Source organism: Pristis pectinata, chromosome 26 (assembly GCF_009764475.1).
Source record: "Pristis pectinata isolate sPriPec2 chromosome 26, sPriPec2.1.pri, whole genome shotgun sequence".
Taxonomy (NCBI): domain Eukaryota; kingdom Metazoa; phylum Chordata; class Chondrichthyes; order Rhinopristiformes; family Pristidae; genus Pristis; species Pristis pectinata.
Window position 1 is genome coordinate 25,309,328 of NC_067430.1, and position 12,592 is coordinate 25,321,919.

The 12,592-nt window shown below is 41.6% G+C and overlaps 1 protein-coding gene across 1 annotated transcript in view; it reads right to left on the minus strand.

Moving 5' to 3' along the window:
- Window positions 1-12,592, minus strand: part of kif1b (kinesin family member 1B) — a 229,691-nt gene that overhangs the window by 125,243 nt on the left and 91,856 nt on the right. Inside the window, 3 exon segments of the mRNA XM_052039294.1 lie at window positions 2,319-2,461; window positions 3,745-3,823; window positions 7,707-7,782. Coding sequence (XP_051895254.1) covers window positions 2,319-2,461; window positions 3,745-3,823; window positions 7,707-7,782 — 298 coding nt within the window.

Genomic DNA, 12,592 nt, shown 5'->3' on the forward strand with positions numbered 1-12,592 from the left:
GTATCTGTTGTCAGGATCGAACCAGGGTCAGTGGAGCTGTGAGCCAGCAGCACCAACTGTGCTGATACTAACTGTGCTGTGCTGATGCCACTGTGCTGATATTATATTCACAAGTTCATGCACACTAAAGGATGGCTATACTCTCATAATTGTATGCACAAAATTAGCATTCACATCTTTCAATTCTTCGAACTCTCTTACAGCCAGATCCTCAACAGAAAAAGCAACTTCTATAGAAGGGGAATTTGAGGATGTGAGCAATGTTTAAAATCCCTCTATCATACAAAGCAGGATGAAACTAAATTGGAACTATTTGCGAGATTCAAACAGTATTTCATAAACGCCAACCATAAAATTCATACACCAATGTCTTAAATCATCATGATACCTTCTCCATATCCTAGGCACCAACTTAAATCATTTATTTGGCTCCAAATATCTAATAAACCCCCAATTCTAAGGACAAGGACAACTAAGAGCTCTGTTAAATCAGCTGGGATCCAGCTGCGTGATATTACAGGATTAATGTGTCAGATCTGACATTGAAGATCACTCTCTTCAAAGAAAGTTTCAGTTCTTGAAAAATGCTTTTGGAAATTTTGATAGAGAAACTAAAAGCAGGAGAATTGATTTCTCCCGACTTCCGTTTCAGAGGAATTGAAAGTAGGGAGCTTCAATAGTCAGTGCACCGTCTCATCAAACTCCCTTAAAGCACTGCGGGAAGTCCTTTGGTTTCCACTCACTCTCCAACCCCTAACAAACTGAAAACAGTGCAAGCGCAACTGATAAGACATCACATTATTTGATGGCTTCTGGTCTGAAAATTGTATCTGCTCTCAAATGTTTAAAAAGGGAAAATGTTCATGAAGTATTGCAGTAGTACTGTAAAAAAACAGATGCATTTTTTTTGGAGAAAATGAGGCTTAAAATTAATTTCACATGGTAAATCAACCACGTTAGGTATTATCCAAAATCATTCCAACGTATTAAATTCTATCTGCAGCTTTTCCCCAAGTAAGATACTAAATTATCTTCACAATGTCTCCATTAAATAGCAGTGAAAAACAAACTTGGAAGTGTTAAGGGTTTAAAAAGTCAAGGGCATAGATGGAGTAAGACAGTCATAATCTTTTTCCCAGGGTAGAAATGTCAAAGATTTGAGGGCACAGCTTTAAGGTGAGAAGGGGAAAGTTTAAAGGAGATGTGCTGGCCAAGTTTTGTTTTACAAAGAGTGGTAGGTGCCTGGAATGCGCTGCCAAGGGTCATGGTGGAAGCAGATACGATAGTGGCATTTAAGACGCAGTTAGATAGGCACATGAATATGCAGGGAATGGAGGGATCTGGATCACATTCAAGCTGGAAGAACTCATTTTAATTTGGCATCACTTTTGGCACAGACATCATGGGCCAAAGGTTCTGTACTATTCTATGTTCTTTTTAAACCATAACCAGGTCCTTTTCGTCAAGTAAAATGTCATGGAGAACTAATGATGGGTTTCCAATAGAAGGACACATGAAACGGATGCAGGTTATGGATTCCCACTTGTAAGGATTGTGCTTAAACATCCTTATCATTCTCCTGTGACAGTAAATACCATGTATCGAGTGACTGCTCAATCTATCTGTTTGTTCATGGAAACCTGTACCAAGAGTGACTGCTGATTTTAGAAGAGGAACTTGCATTGTCATGTTGCAAGTTGAAAGGACTCATTTTAATTTGGCATCAGGTTTGGCACAGACATCATGGGCAGGGCTCCAAATTAATCTGGAAGCTGTAAGGGTCAAGATTACAGAGGTACAGAATTTTTTTTTATTTTGCCTTGCAATCCTTTCCAGATGATGGACTCTTAATAAAAAATACTTATGCTGGGGTACACACAAGAACTATAGACAATACTGACTTATTTTGTATTTGCACCTACTAGGAGATAAAAATGTAGAAGTATTTCCTAGAAACGGGAAAGGAAGTATTTAAGGGACTTGTATTTGATCAGAAATGTATTTGACCTGAATAGCAAAGCCATTTGCATACATACATACATACATACACACACACACACACACACACAAAAACACAGGAAGATTATTGGATTATTTTCTAGAACTTAAATAGTAATCACTGAAAGAATTCCTGTACCAATATCATGACTAAATGGCAACCTGCAGAAAATCAGAGGAAATAAGACCATTTAAGTAAAAATTCCTTTGGCACAGATCTATAAACGGTTTTACTGCCTTAAGCATTCTTAAAAGCAGCAGATGCTCTTTAATTATTGGGGATTTCTTCATAGGGTATGTTTAGTGTTTAATCTACTTACTGTCTAAGATATCTCCTAGGCCCTGAGAACACAGCAAGTCCTTCAATCTTGTAACTTCATCCTTCAGCTCCCGGATAAGTTTTGCATTTGGATCCTCATTAATCACTGCATTGCATTTGATCTGCTTTGCACGGTCTGCATACCTGCAAAATATAAATGCAGATTGCACTGAGTGGTAAAAGAAAGACAGATTTACACTTCCACAGCACCTTTGAGGATCTCCAAAGAACTCTACAGCCTACCTAGCATTTTCCAAGTGCAATTACCATTGTAATATAGGGGTCACAACAGCAAATAATCTGTATTTGTGATGTTGATTGATGAATAAACATTGGTCAGGGAACACCTCTTCAATATACTGGCAAGTAATATTTCAAACCCAAATAACACAAACAGGGCCTGGGCAAAATTACTCAATCAGAAGATGGCACCTCTAATTGCAGCAGTCCCTTACTACTGCATTAGATTTTGGTTCTCAAGCACTGGTCTTGTACTTGAACTACACACTCAAACTTAAGTGTGCTTTCCACTGAACCACAGCTAACACCAATCTGCAGCACAAAGGCAAAGCGTGAAAACCTGAACTGCGAACGGAAATTGCTAGAGGCACTTCTGTGGATTTGCAGAAATAGTGCACTAGCTGGAAAACATCAGGGCTATGCACGAGAACTAACCTCCAAATGAAGAGGGAAAAGGGGGAAAATAAACCTGTAGGAGAACCTCCATATAAATGGACGTCAATGTATCAGACATTGGAGCAAAAAGCTCAGCCAAGGCAGTCAGCCTTGTACTTTCACCAGATCATATTGCCACCTTTTCGTATGACACAGGCCATTTCAGTCCATTTACCCTCTGCCAGCCCACAGAGCAATCCTTCCCCCACTAATTTTCCTTGTAACCCGTTCTTTCCATCGACACCCCCGGACACAATTTACAGCAACCAATTAACCTACCAGCCCACCTATCTGGGATGGGGGGGGGGGGGGGCGTGGGGGTGGAAACTGGAGCACCCAGAGGAAGCCCACATGGTCACAAGTAGAACGTGCAAGCGCCAGAAGTCGGGACTGAACCCAGGGTGCTGGAACTGCGAAGCAGCAGCTCTACAAACTGCGCTTTCTGTGGTGTGTAATTCCACTGTTATTTTGTTGAAATGTGGAAAAGCTGGCAAAACAGAACTCTGAAGAATTAACATTACATTTTTTCATTTCAATTTTTAATCCTCAAATGTTTATTAATTTTAGACCATAGAGCTGGAGAGACGAAAGATCGATCGAGCATTAAAACGGAAGGTGGTGTCAAATAACAATCACCAAACGATGAAAGTAGGTTTCTAAGGAATTTAAGTTTACTGTGGAAGAGTCATTGTAAACACAGCCAGCTACACGAGGATAGCATTCACACCGGAAAACGGTAACAATGGATGTACCTTAAAGTGCTGAGAGTTTCATCATAGTTGATGTCGGCTGGACTGAGAGCAGCAACCATTGCTGTCCGTGAGTTTCCACCTAAGAGAAAAACACCACAATCAGAGCTGTAAATCTACAACATAAATAACATTAATATCCAAATAGTTGTTTTTTTATTCTAAATCAAATGTTTTACTTTTATGCTTCCGACCATACTGCACAAGAGGTTTTAAATCTTTGAAGTGCATTTGAACCCAGACTTCTACATGATCACCATGAGCTTAATCTATTGTGTCTTTTAATCTCTGCTAAAACCAAGAAATTAATAATAGGGACAGGCCATATGCCCTGTCTAACCTGTTCTCCATACTATCAGAAAATGAATGATCCTAAACCATAAATACTCCCTCCACATCCATACCATGTAGGAAATGTCATTGACAGGAAGCATCAACTCTGTTTTTCTTGCCACAGATGCTGTCTGACCAGTTAAACAGTTTGTTTTATTTCAGATTTCCAACATCTGGAGCTTTCTGCTTTTGGATCCAATTCCCCTCAAGCAGAGTCCCAGCAACCTGCAGACCTAGGTCTTGAATTTACTCAACAGCAGGGTATCCCCAGTTCATCAAGACATAAAATTACAACAGGTCACAACCCTCAGTCTGAATGAGCAACCGCATCCTGGCACCACAACTCCCCTACCAGAGAAAAGCCTCTCGGAATCTTATGGGTTTCAATGAAATTACCTCTTGTTCTTCCAGTGAACTTGGGCCAAGGTTACTCAACCTCTTCTTGCAGGACATGCCACTTATCCCAGAAATCAGTCCAATTAAAGTCCACTGCATCCTCCCCGCACAGAAAAACATCATTTTCCTTCTGTACAGCGATTAAAATGTGTTTGGAACTCCAGGTGTGATCTCACCAGAACCTGATTCTATCAGCAGCTGCCCGGCGTTAGAATAATAAAGGGAGATGACAACCTAGTCTCTAAATCATGAGGCTAATTTCCTGATAAATTAGAATATTCCACCTAAAATTTATGATACCGAGTCATGGCTTTATGACGGATGTGATTGGGAACTGAATGTCCAGGGGTACACAGTGTATAGGAAGGATAGGCGGGTAGGCAGAGGGAGAGGTGTGGCCATGATGGTTAGTAGTGATATAAAATCGATAGAAAGGAAGGATATTGGGTCAGAGGAGGTGGAATCCTTGTGGGTGGAGCTAAGGAATAGCAAGGGTAAAAGGACAATGGTAGCAGTCATATATAGGCCCCCTAATAGCAGTCAGGAAGTGGACCATAAGTTGCAGTTTGAGATAGAAAAAGCATGCCAGAGTGACAATGTGAAGATAATTATGGGGGATTTTAACATGAAGGTGGACTGGGAAATCCAGAATGGCGGTAGTACTCAGGAGAGGGAGTTTGTGGAATGTCTTAGGGACGTTTTTCTAGAGCAACTTGTTGAAGAGCCCACCAGGGGATCGGCTGTTTTGGATTGGGTGCTGTGTAATGAACCGGAGGTGATTAGGGAACTAAAGGTAAAGGAACCACTGGGAACCAGTGATCACAATATGATTGAGTTCAGTTTCAAGTTTGAGAAGGAGAAACTGGTAACTGGTGTATCGATATTTCAGTGGAACAAAGGAAATTACAATGGTATGAGAGAGGAGTTGGCCCTAATTGATTGGAAGAGTAAGCTGGCTGGAGGGACGGCAGAGGAGGAATGGAAGGAATTTCTACAGGAAATAAGGAAATTGCGGGATAGATATATTCCAAGAAAAAAGGTTTTTAATGGAAAAAAGGCACAAATGTGGATAACGAGAGAGGTGAAGGCTAAAATAGAAGCAAAAGGGGCGGCGTACAAAGAAGCAAAAATTAGTGGCAAAACAGAGGACTGGGAAGCTTTTAAAAACCTGCAGAGAGAAACTAAGAAGGTCATTAGGAAAGAGAAGAGGAATTATGAAAGGAAGTTGGTGGATAACATTCAAAAGGATACTAAGAGTTTTTTTAAATACATAAGGTGTAAAAGAGAGACACGGGTTGATATAGGACCAATTGATAATGGTGCAGGAGCTATTATAATGGACGATAGAGAGATGGCAGAGGAATTGAATGAATATTTTGCATCGGTCTTCACCGTGGAGGACATCAGCAATGTGCCGGTTAGTCAGGAGTCTCACGAAATGGAATTGAGTTCAGTTAAGATTACTAGGGAGAAGGTGCTAGGAAAACTAAATGGACTAAAGACTGATAAGTCTCCCGGACCGGATGAGGTGCATCCCCGGGTTCTGAAGGAGGTGGCTTTAGAGATAGCGGAGGCATTGGCGATTATTTTCCAGAAATCGATAGATTCAGGCGTGGTTCCGGAGGACTGGAGGGTCGCAAATGTAGTTCCGTTGTATAAGAAAGGAGGGAGGCAGCATAAAGGAAATTACAGACCTATTAGTCTGACGTCAGTGGTGGGAAAGTTATTGGAATCTATCCTCAAAGACGGGGTTACGGAATACCTAGAGGAGCAGGGCAGGATAGGTCCTAGCCAACATGGTTTTGTGAAGGGAAGATCCTGCCTGACCAACCTATTGGAGTTTTTTTTGAAGAAATCACAGGCAAGGTGGATAAGGGAGAGGCGGTAGATGTTGTGTATTTAGACTTTCAAAAGGCCTTTGATAAGGTGCCTCACAAGAGACTGATTAATAAGATGAGAGGTCATGGAATTACGGGTAGGATCACAGAATGGGTGGAGCATTGGCTGGTTGACAGGAAGCAAAGAGTGGAAATTAAAGGATCTCGTTCTGGTTGGTTACCGGTTACTAGTGGTGTGCCGCAGGGGTCGGTGTTGGGACCGCTCCTTTTTACCTTGTACATTAACGATTTGGATGATGGAATAAATGGTTTCGTGGCTAAGTTTGCAGATGACACCAAGATAGGGGGAGGAGTAGGGAGTATTGAAGAGATAGGAAGGTTGCAGAGGGACCTAGACAGTTTAGGAGAATGGGCAAGGAAATGGCAGATGAGATTCAATGTAGGGAAATGTGCAGTTGTACACTTTGGAAGCAGAAATAAGCGGGCAGATTATTATCTAGGAGGAGAGAAAATCCAAAGCACGTAAGTACAAAAGGACTTGGGGGTACTCGTGCAGGATACCTTAAAGGTTAACCACCAGGTCGGATCGGTGGTAAAGAAAGCGAATGCTATGTTGGCATTAATTTCGAGAGGTATAGTGTATAAAAGTAAGGAAGTGTTGATGAGGCTCTACGGGGCACTAGTGAGGCCTCATTTGGAATACTGTGCGCCGTTTTGGGCCCCACATCTTAGGAAGGATGTGTTGACGTTGGAGAGGGTTCAGAGGAGATTTACGAGGATGATTCCAGGAATGAAAGGGCTTAAGTATGAGGAGCATTTGTCGGCTCTTGGACTGTACTCGCTGGAGTACAGAAGAATGAGAGGGGACCTCATAGCGACATTTAAAATATTGACAGGAAAGGACAGAGTAAATGTGCCTAGGCTGTATCCCTAAGTGGGTGAGTCCAGGACCAGAGGGCACAATCTTAAAATTAGAGGGTACAGTTTCAAAACAGAGATGAGGAAAAATTTCTTTAGCCAGAGGGTGGTGAATTTGTGGAACTCCTTGCCACGTACAGCAGTGGAAGCCAGATCAGCGGGGGCGTTCAAGGAGGAGATAGATAGATATCTAAATAGTCAGGATATCAAGGGATATGGGGATAAGGCCGGAAATTGGGATTAGAATAGTTTTTTTTCTTTTCTTCTTCCCCCATTCCCCATTTCTCATTTCTATTTCCCTTTCCTTGGAGCAGACTCGATGGGCCGAATGGCCTGCTTCTGCTCCCTTGTCTTGTGATCTTAACCAAATCTCCTCAGGTTATAGAAAACAAATGTCAATTGTGTGTACCATTCTTGGTGACCATTAATTACGGCAAGATTTAAGCCATTTGAGAAAACACAATTTTGTTGTCACCTTACCCAAATTCTCTCTTAGAAGCCACGTCAGTACAGAGTCTCTGTACGGAATAAAGTCAGACTTCTTTTTCTTCTTACTCTGTTTAACACATATAAAATTAAAAATTTACAGTAAACAGATCACTAGGTCTCCCTTTACAAAGTGCTGGCTTGTTGCCGGTTTAGATCACTACCTATTTCCAAATATTGCTAATTTTGCTATAATCATGGAGAGATTTTATTGTTGAAATAATTTTTCTTTTGTTCGCAGGATGTGGCGTGGCCTGCCAAGCATTTGTTGTTGATCTGTTATTGCCCCTAAGCTGAATGCATGGAAGGCCAAAGGAAAGTTAAAATTAGTGGTTGTGGGCAAGGATACAGATTTCCTTTCCTGATGGAAGTTAGTAAACCACTTAAGTTTTTACCACAATCTGGCACCTTTGTGGTCACCATCACCACATTAGCTTTTAACTATATATTTTACTTTATTTGATATTAGATGCCCAGCTGCCATGATAAGGTTTGACTACACATCTCTGGATTATTTATTCAGTAACTCAACCAGACCCCAAACCTAAAATAGGACGGTTATAAGTCAAACTAAGCCTAGAATGAAGAATTTCTATTTTCCATTAAAAATGAAAAAACTTCAATTTCATGGACCGTTCTCAAATATCACCGGAAAACTTTACTCACTGATTAGTTGTAGGCAAGTTACATTCCACCTTCGAGTTAGATGGACTTGTTAGCTACTGAGTGACACAAGTTCTTCCCTTAACTAGCTATAGGAGAGATGCCATTAAGCTGGAAAGAGTGCAGAAAAGATTTACATAGATGTTGACAAGACTTAGACTAGGACTCAACCTCTCTCTATAACTGAGTTATAGAGAGAGGATGAGCAGGCCAGGACTTTATTCATTGGAGCACAGAAGAACGAGGGGTGATCTTACAGAGTGTATAAAATCATGAGGGGCATAGATAGGGTGAATGCACACTCTTTTTCCCAGGGTTGAGGGATCAAGAACTAGAGGGCATGGGTTTACGGTGAGATGGGAGAGATTTAATAGGAACCTGAGGGACACCTTTTTCACCCAGAGGGTGGTCTGTGTACGGAATGAGCTGCCAGAGGAAGTCATTGAGGCAGGTACATTAACAACATTTAAAAGGTAGTTGGACAGGTACATGGATAGGAAAGGTTGAGAGGGATATGGGCCAAATGCAGGCAAATGGGCCTAGCTTAGATTGGCATCTTGGTTGGCATGGACCGATTGGGCCCAAGGGCCTGTTTCCATGGCATACGACTATGAATCTAGTTTCTCTCCTTACTTTTGACCCAATGTGGCTTTGAGTCCAGCTACCCTATCCAAATAAAGAAATGAGGGCTGAGCTTTTACAAGCATCGGGCACTTTGGTTAAATTTCAAGTAATGATTTTTAGGATGTTGAAACCTTAATTTGTGGAAGCTAAGGGCAGCTATTTTGCACCACTTTTAAATGTTACATCATTTGAAATGGAAGGGTGACAACATAGACAAACAAAAATGTTTTCCAGGACCTGGATTACTGCTGAGACTCAAATGGAAAGTTGAGTTAATCTTGAAAAGCTTCTAGGACATTGCTACTTATTCAGAGTCACTTTCACAGACTATTTAAGAACATAAGAAAAAAGGAGCAGAAAATTTGGCCCTCCAAGCCTGCTCCACCATTCAATATGATCAGGGCTGACATACCCCAAGCTTCATCTCCTCTTCTGTGCCAATTCTCCTCAGCCCTCAATTCCATGATCTCTCAAAAACCCATCTACTTCCTCTTAAAATACCCCCAATGAGAAAGCCTTCAGAGTTCTGTGTGGAGAATTCCAGAGAATCATCACCCTCTGTGTGAAGTTCCTATGTACCTCAGTTTTAAATGACTGTCACCCTAATCTAATAACTATGGTCTTCTAGCTCAAGATTCTCTCATTAGTGTAAACATCTCGACATCTACCCTGTCTTATACATCTTATACGTTTCAATAAAATCACCCCTCATTCTTCTGAATTCCAACCATCGATCTAATTTATTTTGCGGCTCATAAAAGGACAACTTTCTGATCCCAGGAATTACCCTAGTGAACCTTTGGACTCCTTCTAGTGCCACTATACCCCTTCTTGGTCAAGGGGTCTAAAACTGTGCTCAGTACTTCAGGTGTGGCCCCATCAGTAACTTATACAACTGAGACTCTCAGATTGGAACCACAGGCACATCAAGAGTCGTGAGAAAATGAGGAACACTAGCAGACCCCAAAGATCACTTCAGTGATAAGTTTAAAGCCGGACAACAGTCCCTCAAACTAGTGGCTTCCCTCATCCAGCAAAATGTTCATTTTAGCTATTTCTAAAACCCCACAAAATATTGAACAACAGCGACAAAATCGAGCCTGTCTATTGACGCAAAACAAAAAGAGGTGGGGCTAAAATGGCTGATATTTTACTGTGACTGAAGAATTGCTACTTTATTACAAGACTGGGATTTTTAGCAGCAGTTTGGAGACCTTGCTCCACAGTAATTAGAGCCATCTATTTATGGTGACAGAGTAACTATTTCTGCAGCCTCTTGACATTTAAACACATCCACAAGCAGGTTAAAAAGTGCAGTGTATATATTTATAAAAAATAGAAAGCAAGCAGAAAGTTAGAGAGAATACGGAGCTGGGGAAGCAGCAATACTGTGATCTGGATAAGGGCCTGAATGAGATTTTTGAAGGCCATCACGACAGGGAGAATTTCAAAACACCCAAATCCCCAAAATAAGAATTGCACAGCACCCAATGAAAACAGCAAAACAAACAGGTGCCATTGAACATGCAGGAAATAAGTTGGAAAACCAAGTAGACCAAAAACACTGTTATTGGGCAAGTCAAATTTTGTAATCATTTCATTAACAACTCATGTTTTCACAATTCTGCACGCTCATAGTGTTCACGGTGAAAATATATCAGGGAAAAAAAGCTTGATCCTTTATGCTTCTTCCAATTATAAATTCCTATATCACAACACTATTAGTTTATAGAATAATTGCTCTGACCCAGTGCTGCTGGTGATCTTAATACTTGAAGATTTCCAAACTAAAACTGAACATTGCAATTAGTTAAGAGCTATAATGCAAAGGGGCTGGCATTTCAGTCTTCCATATACAGAATTATGTACACTAAGTTTAAATATAGAGCTATACCTCACATTTGCCTTGACCATGAAGGGTAGAAAGACAACTACTTCCTAGGCATCAGCTTAATGATACTCTATAATCAGCTGGGATAAGCTAATTCCAATAACATTCTCTCTGCAGAGTAAGCAATCTATACTGGCCAGTTCTCCCGCCTCACGTCAGGGCTCTGAATAGGGACTCTGCACAGAAAGGCACACATTTGCGTTGCATTACTTCACACCACGAACTAGCCATAGGGTAACTTCATTAAGTTATTCATCAAATTAATAATCAGTCCATTATTTCAATCAATATCTCTGAATTTGCATATAGCATCTACAAATACCTATCACTAAGAAATAATTCATAGCACTTTGAAGTGTCTCTATTTTTCTCTAAATTCTCTTGCCCAGCCTAAACTAACTGAGGAATTTAGGGAACCTAAAATCACAGAAAGTTTACAACAGGAATCCATTTGGCCCATTGTGCCTCTGCCTGTCAATAAAGAGGATTCAACCCCTTTAATACGTCAACTATCCCTTCACCTCAGTGGATGCTGCCTGACCTGCTGAGTTCCTCCAGGATGCTGACCATCAACACAGGCGCACCTCAAGTATGCGTGCTTAGCCCACTGCTCTACTCTCTCTACACTCATGACTACGTGGCTAGGCACAGATTAAACACCATCTGTAAATTTGCCGATGACACCACTGTTGTTGGTAGAATCTCAGATGGCGACGAGGAGGGGTACAGGAGTGAGATAGATCAGCTGGTTGAGTGGTGTCGCAACAACAACCTCGCAGTCAACATCAGCAAGACCAAGGAACTAATTACGGACTTCAGGAAGGGGAAGTCAGGAGAACACACACCAGTCCTCATTGAGGGGTCAACAGTGGAAAGGGTGAGCAGCTTCAAGTTCCTGGGTGTCAACAGCTCAGAGGATATATCCTGCGCCCAACACATTGATGCAATCATGAAGAAGGCACGCCAGCGGCTGTACTTCATTGGGAGTTTGAGGAGATTTGGTACGTCACCAAAGACTTGCAAATATCGAAAGATGTGCGGTGGAGAGCATTCTGACTGGTTGCATCACTGCCTGGTATGGAGGCTCCAATGCACAGGATCGCAAGAGGCTGCAGAGGGTTGTAGACTGAGCCATCTCCGTCAAGGACACAACCCTCCCTACCATCAAGAACATCTTCAAGAGGCGGTGCCTCAAGAAGGCGGCATCTATCATTAAGGACCCTCACCATCCGGGACATGCCCTCTTCACGTTACTACCAGCGGGGAGGAGGTACAGGAGCCTGAAGACCCAAACTCAATGATTCAGGAACAGCTTCTTCCCCTCTGCCATCAGATTTCTGAACAAGCTCTTTATTCCTTTTTTTTTGCACTATTTTTGTAATTTATAGATTTTTATGTCTTTGCACTGTACTGCTGCCGCAAAACAACGAACTTCATGTCATAGGTCAGTGACAATGAATCTGATTCTGCTCTCTGTAAGGGAAGCAGATTATCCACCTGCTTCTCTCATTATTTTATACACCCCCATTTGGTCTTCCCTGTTCTAAGGAAAACAACCCCATCTCTCCTCACAGCTATACTCTTCCAGTCTGGGCAACATCCCCAAATCTCCTTGACACTCTCTCCTACGCAATCATATCCTTTACTGCAATGTGGTGACTAGAGCTGTACGCAGTACTTAAGCTGTGGTCTAACTGCTGTA